Genomic DNA, 20,550 nt, shown 5'->3' with positions numbered 1-20,550 from the left:
AATCAGAGTTTACGCGAAGGAAGAATAGGAAAAGGCATCGCTGCCATTTACCATTGTAAATCTGTTATCTAGATTTCTTTTATAATTAATGGGAATTTCATGTGTAAACTCTGACTGGTATCATGTTTGGTCAGCTAAAAAAAAAATCTGACACATAGACCCATTTGAGAATTACTGCCCAACAGTATGTATGAGCACAGCTGTAATATATAACATTGCATTATATATGTACAATAACATTACAGTGGTTAGCGTTGCTTAATTGCCATTCCCATTTAAGCACAATACAATTGATTTTCAACTGAACCTTGAGCGATCTGGACTGTGTAGCACTTGGCAGGAATGCTACGTGAGACACTTACCAATGCATTCAAGAAGGTTGCTGTCATAGTAGAAGCCCTGTTGGCAATAGCACTCATAACCAGGCTGAGTGTTCTGACAGCGACCCTTCTTGCAGATTTCATCAGCAAAAAGAGAACACTCGTCAATGTCTGCCAAAAAAGGTTTACAAGTATCATAAGTGATGATTAATCACAGGATTGATATTTTAGGGCAAATAAGAATACATATGATGATATAATAGCTACCCTGGTAGGCAGGCCGGCTATACATGAGTCCTTCGTCATAATAGAGACCCTGCCCGTGAGGACACAGGAAGTGGAATTCAGCTGGGGGAGATATGACAACAAAAGTAGAATCAACACATTCATCAAGTATTGCACGGTGGCTTGGCTAAAAAACTAGAATTCCACTGTCGTAAATGACCAGAACCTACTAAGTTACTATTAAGTTACTATGTCACTTCGTGCTTCACGTTTTGCAGTTTCAGTGCTTTGCATGTTTTTCAAACATGTCCATCCATCCATTTTCTAGACCGTCATATATTGATAATACTTTAGATGCAGTGTTTAGGACACTTTATGTCACTGATTTACAATTTACAACAGCGCCTGCCGTAACACACGCACTCAGTGTACCGTGAAGTCTGAAGCAGTCGAACAGCCTGTTATTATTCATCCGCAAAGAAAGGAACTTTTTCTTAAATCTAAACCACCGCTTATCATTCTACGTCAACGTTCCTCCCTGTCATTTTGGATTCCAGTTTGGTCGGTGCGTGATGGCCGCCACACCGAGAGCAAATTCAACTCTCTCTCTCGCTCTCGAAAAATAAGCACTATATTACACATACTGACATTGTTTTGGTTGTACCTGAGTGAGAAACAGGACACGGGTAGATCTCACAATGGTCTCCCCATCCGACCCCGACGGAGCAGCAGCACTCCTGCTTGGTGACATTGGTGGCCAGAACGCTGTCACAGAAGACCGTATCGTCCAGGTTCAGGTAGCACTCTTTCTTCTCATCTGCGACCATCTGAGGTGCTGCCAGGGGGAAAATGTTACAAGCGGTCAGCATCTGATGTGCATGTGACATTGGAAGAAAAATGCTGGGTCATTTGACATCTGATTGACTTCAGATTTGGGCTGTATCATATTTTACCTCGTACAATGAGGGGCGTGGGGGAAATCTTATCTTTTCAAAATACTATACAATATGGGCGGGGCTTCAGGTTTTGGGTTTCATTCAGCTACACAAGCTGCAAAAAATTTACAAATTTCAAATTTGTCCTAAAGTCACACCCTAAATGCGTTGATATGATAATTATACATATAGCGGCATCTAGTGGTGACAAAAAAGTGTCACTTTTTAAATTTTGGTAAATTTTGTCAGGCAATCTTTAAGATGTTGAGCACACTCTATACCGAATCTTGTGACTTTTCAATAAAGGGCGCGGAATGACGGCCTTGACGGATAAGAGTCCAACACTGACTTGCCTCCGTTCTTGTTTTAATCACTTCTACTCTGGGGCTGGTTTTCATCTAGTTGGCATTCACTCCTGTGTGAGTGAATAAGAATCTTCACTTTTACTTGTTCCTACATACGTTTTAGCAGACCACTAAGCTGTTCTGTTGAAACTTGTGTCTTTGAAGCTTCAAATAATAGAAATTCAAAAAGGACCATTTCTCTTACCAGACTATTCTACTAATCTTACCAAAATCCTACACATTTTCTCCAACTGGGTTTACTTGATCTACCTCACATTTTCTCAGAAGAGTGTTTTGGCCATAATGATGTCAAAACACAAACTGTGTGAGTTTTTGTAAAACCCTGTTGCCAGGGCAACAAGAAAACTACACACATTTTGAGGGTCTTAATGCAGAAACACACATGAAACTGCACGCACATAAGGCCTAGCAAAACCCTCATTATCTTAAAGGGAGTATGTGTATTTTTTCGCATACGCCTGTGGGAGTTATAGGGGCATTACGGTAAAAGCAGCAATACACACTTCTCCTGCTGCCCGTAGCTATAACAGACATGCCGACCTCTGAAGGAGTGCCACCCCCCATGTAATATCATTTAATGATAACTAGACCTACGATTATATTAAAAAAATATACCGTTGGCCATTAAGAACACATTTATTTGCAAGTTTTGTCATTTATAATAATTGAATATATTCATTTTTAATGAAAAATGGTCTAAATCTCACACAGTGTCACTTTAAATGATTTCAGAATGTTTACAAAGTGGCTGAGTCGCGCCCCCTACAGTTTTCCACAGGGCAGCCAGCTATATACCTTGCCTAGATCTACAAAAATTGGAAGCTCCTGGAAACCTACAAAATGATAAAAAAAAAAAAAAAAAAAACTAGATCAATGGCAAATTAATGCTGTAAATTGACAGCATTTTTTACAGGCAAGAAGCAGTGCTATATTCGCCTCTACAGTATAACCATTGATTTATTGCTTTGTCATTTCAGCTCAGCGACAGCATCTATTCACACACAACTACTGTGGGAATTTCTATTTTTCACTCCTTAAAAGGGTGTACAATTCTCCGTAATGGTTCTGATGTGAGATGAGGAATTGAATGTTCCGGCCTGGTTAATGTTCAAGGATGAAGGCAGACATCAAGAAATGCAGGAAGAATGAAAGCGAGCTTACCCTCGCAGCTGTGTTTGTCCTCCGAGAGGACGTAGCCGTGATGGCAGACGCATTCGTACGAGCCCGGCCTGTTCTCGCAAGAGCCGTACGGCTGGCAAAGACTCCGGTCGGATGCGCATTCGTCAATGTCTGGAAAAACAGTAGTAGTTACGTCAGTAACTTTTTCATTCTAATCCAAACACCAGCTGAAAAAATGTTTTGGTAGATTAGAGAAAGAAAACACTAGATTATTGGTACATTTACCCAGACTTTCTAAAAATAGGCAGACTCATGGTTTGGAAACTTACATAAAGCAATGAAACACAACGTTTATGGACGGAGTTCAGAGATGAAGCAAATATATTTCAATATCTCAACTATATCTCAATATATTTTGAATTGTGAGTGCCACAAAATCATAAATTTCAACTCATTTTTTTCTGAACTGGCAACGAATGAGTTATAAAGGAAGTCAAGAAATAAAAAAAGTTGTCTGTGCCCCCACTGAAAAAAAACCCAGCATTCTGATGAACTCTTAATGCCAAAAGAGAACCTGCCCTGCCAGTTTCCGATGCAAGACTATTCCAATTTAAAAAAAAGAAAACAACGACAACAACTGACATCTATGGCGCTCTTCGGTAGGTTTCTTGTTAATGTATTTTCACGTCATGTGGAATGTGAAATAAACGGATACTAAAGTTATTTAACCATTTTCAGCAGTAAAAAAAATGAATCATTTGTCAAGTTATTTCAAATTAGAATCATTATTACTTGCCATGGACTAAATGAGCTTAATATTCAGGTATTCGGGGCAACAATGTATGTATAATATATAGTATATGAGAAACTTGACCAATCACACGGAGTTCTTTTAGGGTTTGGTCATGTGACACTCACAAGTTGAGCTGTGGTTGGCTGTTACCTGATTTAAGTAAATGTCGACTGAAAATGACAATACAGTTGCCGATGTACCGACCAAAAACAATTCACCCGCTTTCTGAGTTTAGTCATGTGACTGTCACAGGATGAGCTGCGGCTGGTCGTTACTTAAGCAGCTCTGATGTCATTTTCAGTCAACAGCAGGAGGCCAAATGGCCTCCAGTGAGATGGTTAAAAAAGATGTGGATTTAAGTCATATTCCACCACAAGCAATATTCATCAGAATAGCAAATAAAGCAGGCAAGATGATGAGGCTCCTTCAAGATTGGAGCAGACTGACCTTGACATCGCCGGCCTCCCACCAGCGTGTACCCCTTGTGGCACTCACAGGTGTACGAGCCCATGCTGTTGATACAGCGGCCTCTTTGACAGTTTGATGGCCTCTCGCACTCATTGATATCTGCGGGGACAATGGCGGCCTTTAAATCATGTACGGAGATACTGAGCTAAGCAAAGTCAATGATGAATTTTTATGTACACTATAAACTATTCCATGTCACAAAAAAAAAAAGGAGATGAATAATTCATGCCTTCGCAGTGGCTGCCTTCCTGCGTGCGCTGGTAGCCCGGGTAGCACTGACACTGAAAGGATCCCTCAGTATTGATGCAGCGGCCGTACGCGCACAGCCTGACATCCTCACACTCATCGATGTCTGGGCACACGGGATATGAGTGCAAAGTTCATTTGTCATTACATCTCCAGCTCAACACCACCATTAAATAATTGCTTAATGACTGACCAACGAGGCTCGAATAACTCTAAGTGACCATCTTTACCTCCATTCTAGGAAATCAGACCTACCTCTACAATAAGTGTGAGGATTTAGTAGAAACAATCAAAAAGTGAAGAATATAAAATAAAAAATAAAGAGTAACTAAAATAAAAAACTTAAAAAAAATGTTACTTTTAACTTTCTTTTTTTTCCCGAAGTCTAACTGTACTTAAACAATATTGCAGCGCCTAAACAAAGGCAAAGACCTTCTTGACAGATGGCTCCATTTCTTTTGTTGGTGCATCGCCTAGTGGCCAAAGGGCTGATGTTTTTTGTGTGTTTGAAAACATTCATTTAGTAGTTAGTGGGCTTTTTCATGACAATATTAGCATATGAAGCTTCATAACAGAAAGGAAAGTAAATTGAGAACTTCCCAAAAAGCACAAGGACTGTATCTTCGAGAATATGATCTCTCACGACAAACAATCTACGGCAGAGCGGTTCGATTTTAGGTGTTCAAATCTGAACCAGTAGGGGGCAGTCAAGCACAACGTGCGCCCAGTCTGCTTGTCAAGAAGAAGAAAATGAAGCATAAGAAGTTACTGACGTGATAGTACTTGATAGGTTGCTCCACTCTAAGTTTACTTTAGATTTATTATTATCAACTGTAAGTGACTTTAAGGACACTATCACATGTCCAATGTACGCATGACATTATTTATGAGTGAACTAAAAGATAGTTAGTGTTTGTTTACCTTAAATGGTAATGTGTAGCACGTCAATGCTAATTACAATAGCCATCCAATTAGCATAAATAAAGAGTAGTTACATCCAGTCACAATAACAAACAAAGTTAGTAGTTGTTTATTTTAAAGGGATTTGATAGTAACAACCCTAGAAAAAAATAAATAGTTGACTCACCACTGCAGCCTTTGCTGTCAACAGAGGGCAGGAAGCCCTCGTTGCACAGGCAGCGGTAAGTTCCAGGAAGGTTTTCACATCTCCCATTGGGGCAGATTCCAGGCTTCTGACACTCATTTATATCTGGGCAACACAAAATAAAATGATCTGTTCAGATTTTTTGGGGTGTTATAAATACAGCTGTAGATACAATTCAGATTCTCAAACTGATTTCTGCAATTTGTACTGACCATAACAGATGCCAGAGCGGGCTTCGTGACCAGGCAAGCAAGGAAGGCATTCATAGGAGCCGGCTGTGTTTTCACATTGCTCATTCGGGCAAGTGTCAGGATTCAAACACTCGTTTATATCTATTACAAAAAAAAAAAAAAAATCCAGCTCTAAAGAACTCATATTGGCACACACGGGTCATTCCAGAATTGGGGCATATTTCCCATCAGATTTTAAATAATAAACATAGTCTTTCAAAAAATAATTATTATTCAAGGAATGTGTGCCCTCAAAACATTTCTGCAACCCTGTTACCATAACATTTTTAACATAGTAGAAGCAGTGAATCACATGATACGCTAGGCTTGATATCATCAGTTAAAAAAAAAATGGGTAGAAAATCATGTTCTCTCTTCTATTTTTCATATTTTTATAACATTGTTAGCCTTACTTGAATGTTGCACGCCTATTATGCATGTACCGTAATTCCTCAAATACAAGATGAACTTTTTCTTCCCAAAAATGAAGGCCAAAATATATATATATATATATATATATATATATATATATATATATATATATATATATATATATATATATATATATATATATATATATATATATATATATATATATATATATATATATATATATATATATAGAATTACTTTGTGAAATGTGGATGCTGCTCAACTTTGGGTATTTATTGTAAATTTAACTCAAACCACGTCACGAGGAAATGGGGGGAAAAAAACAGCATCGAGCTCATTCAACCTTACAATAATGTGGAAAATCTGAAACGCACTTAACTTAATGCTCAACAAATATATAACTGACAGATATGAACACAAGAAAATATGAAGAGTTGACAAAAGATGAGCTTTATTCTATTTTGCTATAGTTTTTACCTTTCAAGAATTTTGAAGCTCAAATCCACCAATAATGGAATGAACAGCATAATGAATGTTTTGCTCTCTTTTACCTTCACAAACGGGTTGACGATGCGACCTGCTCTTAAAGCCGCTGTGGCATTCACATTTATAAGAGCCGGGCAAGTTAAGGCATTGGCCTCCAGCGCCACAGATGTCCCGCTTGGAGCACTCGTTCACATCTGCCCACGCAGAGAAACGAATTAATGACGTGACAAAAAAAATGGGTGATCGATCGTTACCCGGGCTGACTTACCCACACACTTGAGCCTCCCGTGCTGCACCATGTGTTTGTAGCCTTGGCGACAGTGGCATTTGTAACCGCCGTCTGTGTTGATGCAAAAGCCTCTGCCCTGACCGCACGGCTCCGACTCACATTCATTGTCATCTGGATAGGAATGGCCGCATATTACCTTTACACAGCACTGAGTGCATCAATACAAACTGATCTAGCATAAAATGTTGCCTACAGCAACTTAACCCTCCTTTTAAATTGCAGCTCAAATTGAAATTGAAAAGCTGCAGTTTTACATTACATCCGCTTTGCTTATGTATAATCAACACGATCATCAACAATGGCATTTGTATGCATTTTTTCTACAGTGCTTGTGTTGAATTTTAAAAAGAAACTAGGGAACCTTTTTGATAAATAAGCAAAAACCCAAATCAAAACGACCTAATAATATAGTGCTGTCTCCGAGCAAGCTTTTGAATAATCACACATGGGTCAAATTGACCCAGGATGTTATTACGATTCCAGAGTTTTTGATACTTTTGGACAATTTCACATATCTCTGGGTCATATGGACCCAGAGACATTATTTCTGTTCTGGATAAATGAACACAAGTCACTGGTTAAAACAAAACATCGGATTTGGATTATACACATTTCAGACACATTTGGGTGACTAAATACATCCCGGGTCAAAATGACCCAGAGACATTATTTCTGTTTTGGAGAAATGAACACACGTCACTGGTTAAAACAAAACATTGGATTTGGATTATACACATTTCAGACACATTTGGGTGACTAAATACATCCCGGGTCAAAATGACCCATGGACATTACGCATTGCTGTTCCTTGCAAACAGGAAGGTTAACAGAGGTAACGTTTCACCCAAGAGCATGATGCTCTGATGAGATTAAGCAGGATTTAACGCTCGAATGGATTTCCCATATTACATTTAAATCTGGTTTACAGATTAAATCTGGTTTGACATTTTCTGGCCTTGAATGCAGCACGTTGTAATGGGATTCAAAAAACACTTCAAACATTTTTTTGTAAGAAAAATGTGTGGCTTCACATTAATGATTGAATGATTGATGAACACTATTGGGCAGTAACTCATTTGTTAGGGACTTTGAAATAGCAGGTTTATGGATTAATTTTTTTTTTGGACAATAACAAATAACTACCAGTAATTGGTGCTAGTTGCTGCAGAGTTGTTTAGTATCCCCTTCACTTTGATGTTGGAATACAATACAAACTAAGCATCATGATCTTTGTATGTAAATTTAAAATATTATTTAATTAATTGAGCTCTTGTATTGGATCTGAGTTAGTGCACTGCAAAAAGTCCATTTTAAGAAAGTAAAAAAGACTTATTAAAAGAAAGATATTCTACTTTTGATCTAAAAAGGAAAAATATCTTGTGTAGCAAAAAAATCTGAAGAAAAAAATGCTTATTTCAGGATATTATAACTAGCATTTTCTTAGTAAGATTTCTTTGCTCAAAACATATTTTTTTCTCATAAAAAGATAAAAAGGTGATTTTGAACTTTGAGCTTAAGGCCAAGACTTTTCTTAATTTAGAGAATTGCAAAATCATACTCATAAGCATTGTTTTAGACATTTACAGCAAGACACCCATGTTTTGCTCTAATTTAAATTAAATTACATATTAAATTTCTTTTTACTTAAATCCACTGCATTGTACTCATTGTTTAAAAGTAAGTAGAATTTTTTTTTTTGGGGGGGGGATTGTTTTAAAATGGTAAATTTATTAACGATTCATTTAAGAAAATGCCTCTAGGTAAAGTTTGTTTGAACCAAGCAAAACTGGCATGAATTATTAAATTAATGGGAAAATGTTGCTTACATTCTACAGTATATTAGCACCATTTGCTTAAATCTCAGCTCAAACGGAAAAAAAAAAAACATTCTTAAGCTACATTTTGAAGAATTTATCCAGAACAAATTCTGACTTGTTTTTGCACTCTTAAAACCATTAGGGAAAAAAGTCCTGAATCACGGTTTCTTATCAAGAAAAAACTAACAAAAAAACTAATGAGAGAAAGCAGGTGGCAAAAAAGAAACAGGACACAATCTGCTGGAAGCAAAGGGATATGCATGCGTGTTTCCTCAGACGGCACTCCCCAAAAAGAGTCCAGGTGCGCGCCTCCTTGAAACCACCGTGGTCTCTTACCCTCACAGACGTTCCTCTGCGGGCTGAGACGGTAGCCAGGGTGGCAGTGACAGATGTGGCCGTTGGGGCTGTTCTCACATTCTCCGTGGCCACAAATGTTCCTGCTTAGCCTACATTCATCTGTCTCTGCTTCAGGGAGGGAACACACAACATACTAGTGGGCCAACATTCGCTGCTTAAGGTCCATGCATATACACTCACTGGGCACCTTGTTAGTCAACAATTAGGAGGTCGCTTTGATTTGACATCCGACCAAAAAAATAGGCCTGCTTCGCTATTTGCGTTTGGAGAGGGAAGTGATGATGGACAAGAATACCGTATTTTCCCCACTATAAGGCGCACCTAAAGCCTTTGATTTTCTTCAAAGCTGACAGTGAGCCTTATAATTTGGTGCGCTTTATACGCAAGTTTTCTTTTTCGGGGGATGAAAAAATAAAATAGCATAATCACCGTGTAAATTCTTCAGTTTTTACCTCTGCATTTCAGTTATTATTGTGTTTTTTACAATTAAAATTTTCATAACACCGCTTTTGAAAGTTTGATTTGCAATATATACTTCAATTTTGAAGCAATTTATATGGAGAGAAGAAGTTTTTGTAAAAGAAAGCACAATTTCATCAAATACATCCAAAAACTGTTTTTTAAATTCACAAAAGAATATATTTTATAATTTTCCGTTGCAATTTGATTAAAATTTTAAGATTAATATTTAATTGTAACATAATGATATTCTTTTAAACTCTTGATTCTTCTTTGCATTGATCTAAATAGTCTTTTAATGTAAGCAATCAATATTTTTTTCCCATTCTTCAGATAGTACTTTCCACAAATCATCTTTATTCTTAATTTCTAATTGTCTATTAAAAATGTTTGACAGACCTATCTGGTTGTTTTGTTGACATTCCCTTTAGCGCAACTCCATCTAGTGGATGCATAACTGAAGCCCAGCCACTACTGTAGCTTCTATTCTATGCGCCTTATAATGTGATGCCTCCTATATATGAAAACAGGTTTATTTGGGCCATTCATTGAAGGTGCGCCTCATAATCTTGTGTGCCTTATAATGCGGAGAATGCGGTACACCAGAACACTATCAGCACCCTGAATGATTAAATGACTCAATCCTAAATACATATTGTTTATGTTTGTTTTAAGGCTCTAGGCATGAAATCTCAGGTACTTATTTATAAGTTTTTTCAAATTTGTCCACCTGTTTGGCTAATGGTCTCTCTAAGAATGGCTGGTACTAAATGAATTAAGTACAAATTAATTACTTTAGGTAATTAAGAACTTAAGTCATCAATCACTTTATACATTCATCAATTACTTTAGGTACTTTAGGAATTGAGTACTTATGTGATTGGTCACTTTAGGAAATAAAGTACAGTGGACCTTCGGTTTATGATGTCCCTGCCTTGTGTTTTTCTTCACCTTACGATGTGGACCGCAATGCATTTTTTGTCCCCTCTATATGCCATTTCTTTCGGTTTACGACACATCCAACATGGCAGTCAGTGTGCGTGCGTGACCGCCATGTTGGCCGTGTCCGCGCTCATACGTCTATATGTGCATTTTGCTGCTTAATTCAAACTTGAATGGGTTAGCCATGGGTCCCTAGAGTGGTAGTGATGTTAAAGAGAGAAGTAAAAAGATTATTTATATGGAAACGAACCGGGAAATAATCAAGAAATATGAAGAAGGCTAAACTATCCTAGTCCAGTCTAAGCTACCCTCACTAGGGAATATGACCAAAACAAGCTCATCACTCACTCAAAGGTAAATAAATCCTTTCTATATTTTTTTATTTATGATGTTATTCAATTGTATACATGTATACTATATTTAAGTAGCACTTACTATACTATTTTGATACCAATTTTTACAATGTATATTCAATTTTGATGTTTTTACTTGGGAGTTTCCACCCATTAGCTATTTAACATAGGTTTAGATTCGCAGTACAATCCCAACCGCGGAACGGATTCATCTCGTAAACCGGGGGCCCACTGTAATCAATGACCTTAGTGTTTCATTAACATAGGTAATTAGATACTTTAGTACCCTTACACTGAAGTACCTCGGAGAAGCAATTATTTTAGTAACTAAAAGTAAAAAAGAAAAAGCATCTGGAAATGAATGTCTGGACACTTACAAATAAAAAAAACTGAAAAAAAGCATCCCTGTGGAGTTTTCAGTCATGTGTAGGCCACCCTTTATTTTCTCACCCTGAGCACTGCGGCAACACTGTTAAAATCGTTAAAAGCGAGCCTGTGTGGTCCCAAATGAAGTGACAGGTGAGTGTATATACATCCAGTCGAAAACCATCTTGAGATTTTCACTGGAGAGTGAACATGAACAGAATTCCTAAGCCTTGCTTTCTTGTAGGGATACACCGAATTTTGACCCACTGAAAATATTCGCCCAGAAATGGCCAAAAAAAAAAAAATGGGGGCCTAAATTTTTTTTTTTTTTAAATTATAAAATAATAATAATTCCGTTGTCATTGTATGATTTGGCACAAGTCTACAGCTTTAGCGTTAGCCGCTAACTACGTGGTACACGTGGGTGCATCTATATGCTGGTCTGTCATTTTAAACTCAGACAGAAAATGTCCATCAGTGCATTAAACGTTATTAACTGCAAATATTTAAACTATGTGGGCTTCTATAATCTATAAAAGCTCAAATATAGCAAGAAAAATGATGAACGTTAACTTCCTTTGAGATCTTACTAAAGTACATTAAATGGTCCATCTCAGCGGTAATGTTAACAATACCATAACAATAAGGCTTCTGTCTTCCACCTGCCTTTGTCATATCTAATTATTAGAACATTTTCCACAAAAAAAAATTTGCCCCCTTTAAACAGGTGTTAAGACACTAAATTACAGTAACAATATCTAAGCCATAGTACGCGGTTTTATTTCATTTTCAGTTTTTCATCATTCATTTTGGTAATGCAAGTGATGACGGAAGGGCTGTTAAAAATTAGCTGACAAACCATCGATTACAGTTAAACTTCCAAAAACGATGGACCGGCGAGGTAAGAGGCACCGACAGGACTGTAAATACTGTAATGGACCAAGAAAAAAAAAAGTTGAACGCCCACCTATGTATTTTTTTCAGTGTTCAGGCCAAGTGTCTCTTGTTTTTGGTTTTGGCCAAGCATTTTCATTTCGGTGCATCCCTACTTCCTTGTGCATTCAAACTGTCCATAGAGGCACAAGTAAGACCAAAAAAAATAAAAAAATAGCACAGAAAGCAGAAAAGACTGAAGCGGTAGGTAGCAACATTCCATTAGCAGCCTTGCCCAAACCAGTTGGCAGAGTAAAAAGAAAAAAAAAAATATTGGCGGGGGGAGGGGGGTGTTACGATTCATTTTTGTGTTAATACAAAAAAAAATGGTGTCTCTTTATATAATAACTAGCATGTAAGGGGGTATGAAATTGATGGTTGGATGAATGTAAAATTTGTGAGTGAGAGTGTATGATCAATGCTGATAACAATATCAACAGTACCTTAAGACTTGTTTAGTGGAATGCATATAATAAATGATTAAAAAACGACTTAGTTTTAAAAAAAAACTATATATTTGCATGCTAACATTAAAGGAATGTATTAGTAGTGTTAGCTTCTTATTTGTCAACTACTGACCCTTTGTTCTTTATCTTTAGGATGGAGGCCACTAAATTGAAACTAAATCAGACTTACGTGAGACTTTAGTCTGGGTTTCAAAGGGGTCATTGTCAGGGGTCATTCGGATGATTGTCGGAGGAGTGGGTTTGACAACTGCACGTAAAAGAGATCAAATATAAATATGAGAAAACACAGACACACTATATACTGAAGTAAAACAAATTGCAAACTTATTTTGTGCTAATGTGTTGCAAGTCTATCAATGTAGTCACAATTTGGAAAATTTCATATTTTCAAAAATCTATAGTATAGGTTGGTCCACACACAGTGTTATTTTTCCAACCTATAGACAAATGTCAAATGTTAAAAATTTCTTGCTAACTTTTCCCATGCGATGCAAATGGTTGACCAAACTTGCAATTTTTAGGATGTCCTAAAAAATATGATTGTCATTAATGTAATCAATCAAATAGCAAATTCAAACTACATATAAAAATATGTATTTTAAGCTAAACATAGTTATGACCAGTAATGATGATGACACACAGTAATAGGGCTGGGTAATATGAACCCCCACACCCCCCCAAAAAATAACCTAAGTAATAAACTCATCATCTAAATAAGGTTTTTATTTATTGAGAAATGATGCAATAATGAAATCAAATCATAGTTTGTGTAACAAAAAGCTAGTTATTTATACAGCTTGAGCATAACTTTCTTAAATGCCACAATTAGGTAGTTAATAACTAGAGTAAATATCATGGAAAACCTCAATTGGACATTTTGCAAATTAATTCAATTTATTGCCAGCCCTACACAGAGATAGTAATTAATAGAAATGTTTGATACTGTTTTATTTTTCAGATTATACTCAACTCTTGGCTAATCATCATCATCAATACCAAAACTACCGGTATGCACCGATCCCACTAATACTTTTGATTTGCAAAATCTCCACCCAAAACCAGACATCATTTTAAAGAACGGCCCATATATTCCAAAACCAATACTTGGTGTCAATGCTTGCCCATGCCGAGAAATAAATTCTCAATAACGTTTTTGAATGCAAAAAGGCAAAATGCATGAAGACACATTTTGCCTTGATTTGATTTTTTTTTTGCACTGCAAAACTGCAAAACTCAGAGTATTTCAGTCTTTTTCAACATAATTTTGTAACGCTACGAAAATAAATTCCATTCTTGAGTGCGTTTGCAGTATACATGTAGAAACGTTAATACGGACGAGGGCAGTTTACCAGGAATACGAGGACTGTGCGAGGTGGTCGTAGCGGGTTGCACAGCAGTTGTTGTCTCTGGATGAGAGCAAAAAAGAATATTAGAATTGGGATTGTGAGAACAAGCAATGCTAAGAAAAGACTATTTACCTTCCTTCTCAGGCTTGCGAGGGTAGGGCATCGGGGGGAAGGCCACAGTTTCTCGAATATTTTGGAGAAAATAGCCTTTGCCCGCAGGGCAGATCTTACTGAAGGCCACTGAGAATCAAGTTCGAAGAAAAATGGAGCACTTGGTTGAAATTCGACTAAGACAGCAGGTTGACTTGACAAAGATGATTAAATGTTTGATTAGACAGATGTTGTTAACTTTACTAGCAAGCAGCTAGCACTAGTTTCGAAGGTTTTGTTGACTTATTGAGCTAAATTAGCTAAACAACTGAGAATATAAGGAGGTGAAGGACTGAGAATACAGGGTACGTTAAAACAGCGGGGCGTGGTTCAAAATGACGATTTTTTTGCGAGGTAGCTTGTTCTGTAGGTTATTGTGTGGTGGGTTTATTTTTGAGAGTTCTGTTCTTTTCTGTTTGCATACTTCCTGTTAAGCTCGTGTCACCCCGCGTTAGTTTTGATTTGGTCCACCTGTCTGCATCTACCTCGTGTGTCCACCAATCGGCTTCCTCTGCCGATAGTATACTTCCCAGCTGTCGCGCGTCTGTGATTAGTGTGTGTGTTTATATAAACCCAGTTTTTATTATAGCCTTTGCCAGCTCAAAGCCGCAAAGCAGTCGCATGTCACCAGTCGTTAGTCTCCATTCCCTAATCACCTGTCACTCGCCTCCCGTCTGTGTATCCACGTGCTCACCTGCCTGTTAGTATTTTTCCATTTTTCGACTGTGCCCTTTTGGAGTTTTTGCCATCCTGCTTGTTCCGTCACTGTTCTTATCTGCCTGTTGACCATTAAACATGGACAATCATCCACACTCTTGGCTTCGGAGCCTATCTGCTTTTTGGTCCTCATCAAGCCAGCGTTCCTCCCCGCTGCGCCACCCAACCATGACAGTGCTGATATTTCCAAATAAATGTGACCTGTATATGACTTGTGCGTGAAGGCTAAACAGCCCAAAAGTGTCCTGCATATGCATTGAAGATCGGGCGTGCTTAACGTAGTGTTTCTGGCCGAAATGGCCGAATGGAGTCCCCGGCTATGTTGAAATGGCTTTGATACAGAAGCCAGAATATTTTCAATCAACTCTCACAACTGGCTCTCACGCCATTGAGTTGATTCTGCCTCGTCCGGCATTGTCATTTTTCTAAACTGCTCCCACCTTTTTTGAGCACACGTGTGATGTTTGCCGCTTGTTGGAGGCGACCTGGACATTCGGACTGAAGTCATACTTATGTGACAAAAAATCAGATCATGATCAATTTCATGACCACATAGCCAAGTGACCTGGGTCGCATTCGAAAGATTTCGATCTGTGTCATTCAATCTGCCATCAGAAGATCAGATACTGGTCGGGCAATGGCAAAAAAATCGGAATTGGATCACTTTAAACTGTGGCCTGAACATAGCCAAAGTGTGTGTCTGCGTTAGCCACGGGCCATCTTTGCGTCCTCACCTGTGCCCACCTGCGGACAAAGCTCACAGTTGCGCCCCCAGGCCTTGCCCACCGTGCAGCAGCACATGTCCTTGGTGAGCTGGGTGGGCAGGGCGTGCTCGCAGCCCCTGACGTCGGACGCCATCAGGAAGCACTGCGCCATCTCGGCCGGAGATTCTAAACGAAAACGGAGCATCGTTACTTCCATGAGGACTAAAAGGTGGCTGTTGGACCGTTTTAGCGACTTCTCAACTCACCGACACATCGATTCCTCTCCAGGACAAAACCGGCCTTGCAGGAGCATTTGAAGCTCCCCAGAGTGTTCAAACAATCACCATTCTGACAGATACCCTGCATGGAGCACTCGTTGATATCTTCAAGGCCGAGCAGCAGGGGAGTAAAAACATGGCAATGTTACTTAGATACATAGTGGGATATGGGCTCTATTTACTGATGGGAAATTAGAGAGTACAGTTCTGGTAAGTACAGTGAAAGTTGTCAAGTTGTTACGGGTCAAGTCTCCAGGTTGTTGAGATTTCAAAACATGTTTGGAAAAATAATATCGGAATGGAAATAAACGTTCCAGAGTGAATCTGGAGGAAAGATGGATGGATGGATGGATGGATGGATGGATGGATGGATGGATGGATGGATGGATGGAGTGTGCAGCAAATGAAGCAAATCATCATATCTTGAGGCACTATCAATTACGTCATATGAAAATACAGTATGTAAATTGACCTCCCCGAAAAAGTGTGCGACCAAATCCTGTGCAGTGCAACCAATCGGAAAAGTGCGCAGCACCAGTTCTACCAGAGGTTATTGTAGAGCCGTGTATAGTGACTCTAACAATTTAGAGATGTTCAATCTTGAAAACTTGGCTCTACACTTGCATTTGTTTAAAGCAAACCTTGTCTCTCACCCACGACATCCGGATTTTGGCCTGTTTTACTGTTGCTTCACCAATTTAGATTCAGTTGAGATGGTGATGAGAAAAAGGATTGCTCAATAGGAGTTCCACTTTATATAAATGATACAAATATGAAAATAAAATAAAAGGGCCAGCAATGGAGCTGCCATTAATCAATCAGCTGTTTGCAGTCAGTGTTACCTTGACAGTGTGTGCTGTTGAACCTTTTATAGCCTTGCGGGCAGGTTGATCCGTAATCTTCTACAATTGTCTGCTTGACAGAAGCATCTGAGGACACAGCAAAGGGCACACGTATAAACATAGCATCAAGAGACCTTTGAAAAATAAACATTTAAGTGACTCATTAACACCTCTCAGTTTAGTCTATGCATAAAATAGAGCATAAAAGCATATTGCTTTGCAGCAACGTGGCAATTAAGTCTATTTCCCAAAATAATCAAATTACCTCCAATAAACCTTTCCTAGTTTGAGGCAACGGCAATGAGCATAAAACGACAAACACGCCTCATTTTAGCGCCAGCGTGTATTTTTGACACTGTGTTGTTACGACGTCTGAGTAATTGCAGCTGTCAAATCCAGTGAAAGATTTCAAGCCGCATTTTACATCTTAACAAACTACTTTGTTTCTCTCTTTTTCTCTAATGATAGCTTTTATGAGCCCTTGTGTTCAGAAAGTCCGCTCTCACAATACAATGAAGAATTCTTGAAATGCGGTTTAAAAGTTTTAACAGTTGCATTAGTCTCCTTCGTTACGTGTTTCCAACCTAGCTGGATTTCATGCAACTAAAGGCAGTAAAAAGATAAGTGGCACTTTTAGACAGTTGCGGGTGGACTGAGCAGGAATATTTTGAACGTAAACTAGGAGGTAAAAAGTGAGATCAAAGCGTACATTGTGAGTAGGAGAGTCGAAAATAAAAGAGATAGATAAATATGGATGGAAAAAAGCAAAAAGGACTAGGGGCTGTGGTCTAAATTCGAACCAGACGTACAGTATCGGGTTCTGGTCAAAGGCAGTATTGTGTGACTCAATGCCGAGAGCTGGAATAATAGTTGAGTGGAAAGAATGCGGAGCCAACATTTTGTTGAAATTCAACCTTGGGCGATGTGATGACAGTCCTGCACTGGGCAGGCGCAAAGGAACATGAGGCTACAGAAGAGCCTTATTTTCCCACATTCTCCTCCTCTGTCTCACTGTCTGCGTGTGTGTCATCCTATAATTGAATCTGCTTTCTCCTCCCTAGCTTTCATGTTCACTGCTATCAAATCCATATTTCAAAGTTGAAAGGTGCAACTTGCTGGGAATGTCTGACATCTTTTGGGCTGAATAAACAATCATTTGACCCCGCACACACAAGATGCATATCAGGAGATGGATCGCATACATGCTTTTTTTTTTTTTTTACACACTGTAAATATGGCCGTTGTTTTGATCCAAGAAATGTACCAAAACCAACATTTATCACACTTACCAAAACGTACATATATATATATATATATATATATATATATATATATATATATATATATATATATATATATATACACACACCGTATTTTCCGCACAATAAGGCGCACCTAAAAGTTTTTTTTTAAAAGCTGATGGTGCGCCTTATAATTAGGTGTGCCTTACATATGGATCAATATTGAGATTGGGATTCGTAGATGGGGAATGAACTGATAAAGTAAGCGTTACCTGTTTACACTTGAACAAGATTGGTCATACTGACATTGAGTTATTATGCTATTGAGAGTTTAGAGTTATTATTTGAGTTATTATTGTTATTACTTTGAGTATTACTATATTGTGATTGAAAAAGTTTTAAAATATGTCATTAATTGAGGGTGCGCCTCATATATGGAAAAAGTTTTAAAATATGTCATCAATTGAGGGTGCGCCTTATAATCCGGTGCGCCTTATGTATGGAAAAAGTTTTAAAATATGTCATTAATTGAGGGTGCGCCTTATAATCCGGTGCGCCTTACAGTGCTGAAAATACGGTAAGTATAATATATGGTTACGTAAGGTGCTCATGCAAAATCCAATACATTTGTTTTTATTTGGCTAATTTAACTGCAGTGCAAGACAAGGCCAAACACATTGTTAAAGGCAAACTTTTTTTACAGAGCTCATTAGACTGTGCAGGTGCACCTAATGCAGCTGCCAGTGAGTGCTGTGCTGACTGAAAAAAGATAAATATGATGGGAAATGTACTTTTTGTTGTTTGTATATAACTCCCTGGTCTGCCTGTCCACTAGTGCTGGGTGATAATATCGATATATTGTGAAACTAAGTGATTGCATTGCAATGCGGCATTCAGTTTCGTAATATTTCGTTTTTTAAATCAATCCGCTCCGGAGTGGCTTTCGTATCATGATCGTTGTCATATTATGAATTGTGTACATGTAAGTCACACCAAACGCTTTTAAAACACCACATTAAATGTTAAATACATGACCTTTCGAGTGAGGTGACGTTCCAAAGTAAAATGCAATGCACGTATGTACTGAAAGGCTTACGCGGGAGTTTGGGGCACTGGTAACACTTGTTTTGCCCCCATGAGTTGCCCACGCTGCCACAGCAGTCCTCCTGGTTGGTCAGAACGGGAAGCGGGGTGCTATTGCACTAAAGCAAGCAGACAAACAATTCAAGACGCCATCCCTTGCTCGCCGTTTCTCTAGTCATGTGATCGAACTCACCGCTTGTTTGGGTGTGGTCTCCTGGAAGCAGCGGCCCTTGGGCTTGTGTCGCGTGGGCGGTGGGCGTGGGCCCGCCTTCTGGGGAGCTTTGCCGTCTGCTTGGTCTATAGGCTGAATGACCACAGACGTGTCTGGTGTGTGATGAACTCTCAAGTTTATCTGCACTGAAAACAAAAGCAGGACATTACCGCATTTTTCGACTCGTGGGGCTCACCGGATGATAGGAAACTTTCATATACAGGGCAAATCAGTTTCAAAGGGACTTTATAGCCCATTAACTCATTCAAACTCAAAGATGGATTTTTACTGTCCATACCGTTTTAGATGAATTAGATATTCAATCCCAGGTATTCTGTCTGTCTATTCAACATTCCATCCATCCCTTTAACTCATTCACTGCCACTGATGGCTAAAGTTGTCATCCATCCATCCATTTTCTATAGCCGCTTATCCTCACAAGTGTCGCAGGCTTGCTGGTGCCTATCCCAGCAATCTACGGGCAATAGGCGGAGGACACCCTGAACTAGTTGCCAGCAAATCACAAGGCACACAGGGACGAACAACCGTTCACGCACCCAATCACACCTAAGGACAATTTAGAGTGTCCAATATACCTGCTATGCGTGTTTTTTGGAATGTGGGAGGAAGCTGGAGTGCCCGGAGAGAACCCACGCGGGCTCGGGGAGAAAATGCAAACTCCACACAGGAAGGCCAGAGCAAGGTGGATCCCTGAACTGTGACTTGCTAACCACTCTTCCACGAGCCGCGTAGTTAGAAACCAATTTTTGAATTATTTGCAGGCTCTTTAACTCCCTCATTAAGACATTGATGGCTACTGATTTACAATATTAAGCTAAGTTTACAAAAAATTGAATGCAAAGAAAGGGCTACTAGTTTACCATACAAAGATGAGGCTTCATTGCCAATGCGACAATGTCAATTAAACATTGACTCTAAATTACGTATGACGTAGAAAAGCTAGTACCTTCAGAGGAGTGCTGACCCGGCTGGGCGAACGGTATGGAGAAGACCGAGTGCGACTGAGTCAACTGGGTCCGTCCCAGGCTGGCTTGCTCCAGCAGTTTCTGACCGTCGGGCTTTAAGGACATGGGATAGACGGGTTGTTTGTTGCCTCGCGCCGCCTGAACCCGCTGCGGGAGCCGCAGAGGAAACTGGCACAGTCGACCCGTGAAGCCCGGCGGGCAGAGGCAGTGCTTCCTGGAGCTGCATACGCCGCCATTCAAGCAGGTGAGGGGACACACGACTGGGGAAACACACAGGGACGACCACACAAAATTTGATCAAGTCTATCAACATTATAAGAGGGT

At 39.1% G+C, this 20,550-nt stretch overlaps 1 protein-coding gene across 3 annotated transcripts in view; it reads right to left on the bottom strand.

The window, feature by feature from the left end:
• ltbp3 (latent transforming growth factor beta binding protein 3) overlaps positions 1 to 20,550 on the bottom strand; it is a 50,742-nt gene that overhangs the window by 7,946 nt on the left and 22,246 nt on the right. For 2 of the 3 annotated variants that reach the window (XM_088440798.1, XM_088440800.1), the window contains exons 2-21: positions 20,208 to 20,486; positions 19,223 to 19,386; positions 19,043 to 19,148; positions 16,706 to 16,792; positions 15,852 to 15,968; positions 15,616 to 15,771; positions 14,147 to 14,254; positions 14,018 to 14,074; positions 12,838 to 12,915; positions 9,128 to 9,256; positions 6,954 to 7,085; positions 6,751 to 6,879; positions 5,789 to 5,908; positions 5,559 to 5,681; positions 4,455 to 4,577; positions 4,205 to 4,324; positions 3,007 to 3,135; positions 1,210 to 1,380; positions 588 to 668; positions 363 to 491 (exon numbers count right to left, since the gene is read on the bottom strand). In XM_088440798.1, the coding sequence (XP_088296924.1) occupies positions 363 to 491; positions 588 to 668; positions 1,210 to 1,380; positions 3,007 to 3,135; positions 4,205 to 4,324; positions 4,455 to 4,577; positions 5,559 to 5,681; positions 5,789 to 5,908; positions 6,751 to 6,879; positions 6,954 to 7,085; positions 9,128 to 9,256; positions 12,838 to 12,915; positions 14,018 to 14,074; positions 14,147 to 14,254; positions 15,616 to 15,771; positions 15,852 to 15,968; positions 16,706 to 16,792; positions 19,043 to 19,148; positions 19,223 to 19,386; positions 20,208 to 20,486 (2,538 nt within the window). The remainder of the gene's footprint in view (positions 1 to 362; positions 492 to 587; positions 669 to 1,209; positions 1,381 to 3,006; positions 3,136 to 4,204; positions 4,325 to 4,454; positions 4,578 to 5,558; positions 5,682 to 5,788; positions 5,909 to 6,750; positions 6,880 to 6,953; positions 7,086 to 9,127; positions 9,257 to 12,837; positions 12,916 to 14,017; positions 14,075 to 14,146; positions 14,255 to 15,615; positions 15,772 to 15,851; positions 15,969 to 16,705; positions 16,793 to 19,042; positions 19,149 to 19,222; positions 19,387 to 20,207; positions 20,487 to 20,550) is intronic. The other variant, XM_088440799.1, reaches the window with a different exon arrangement.

Source organism: Hippichthys cyanospilos, chromosome 18 (genome assembly GCF_059441005.1).
Source record: "Hippichthys cyanospilos isolate Australia breed blue-spotted pipefish chromosome 18, RoL_Hcya_1.0, whole genome shotgun sequence".
Lineage (NCBI taxonomy): Eukaryota > Metazoa > Chordata > Actinopteri > Syngnathiformes > Syngnathidae > Hippichthys > Hippichthys cyanospilos.
Note: the sequence above shows the minus strand (reverse complement) of the source record. Positions and strands in the feature narration are given on the sequence as shown.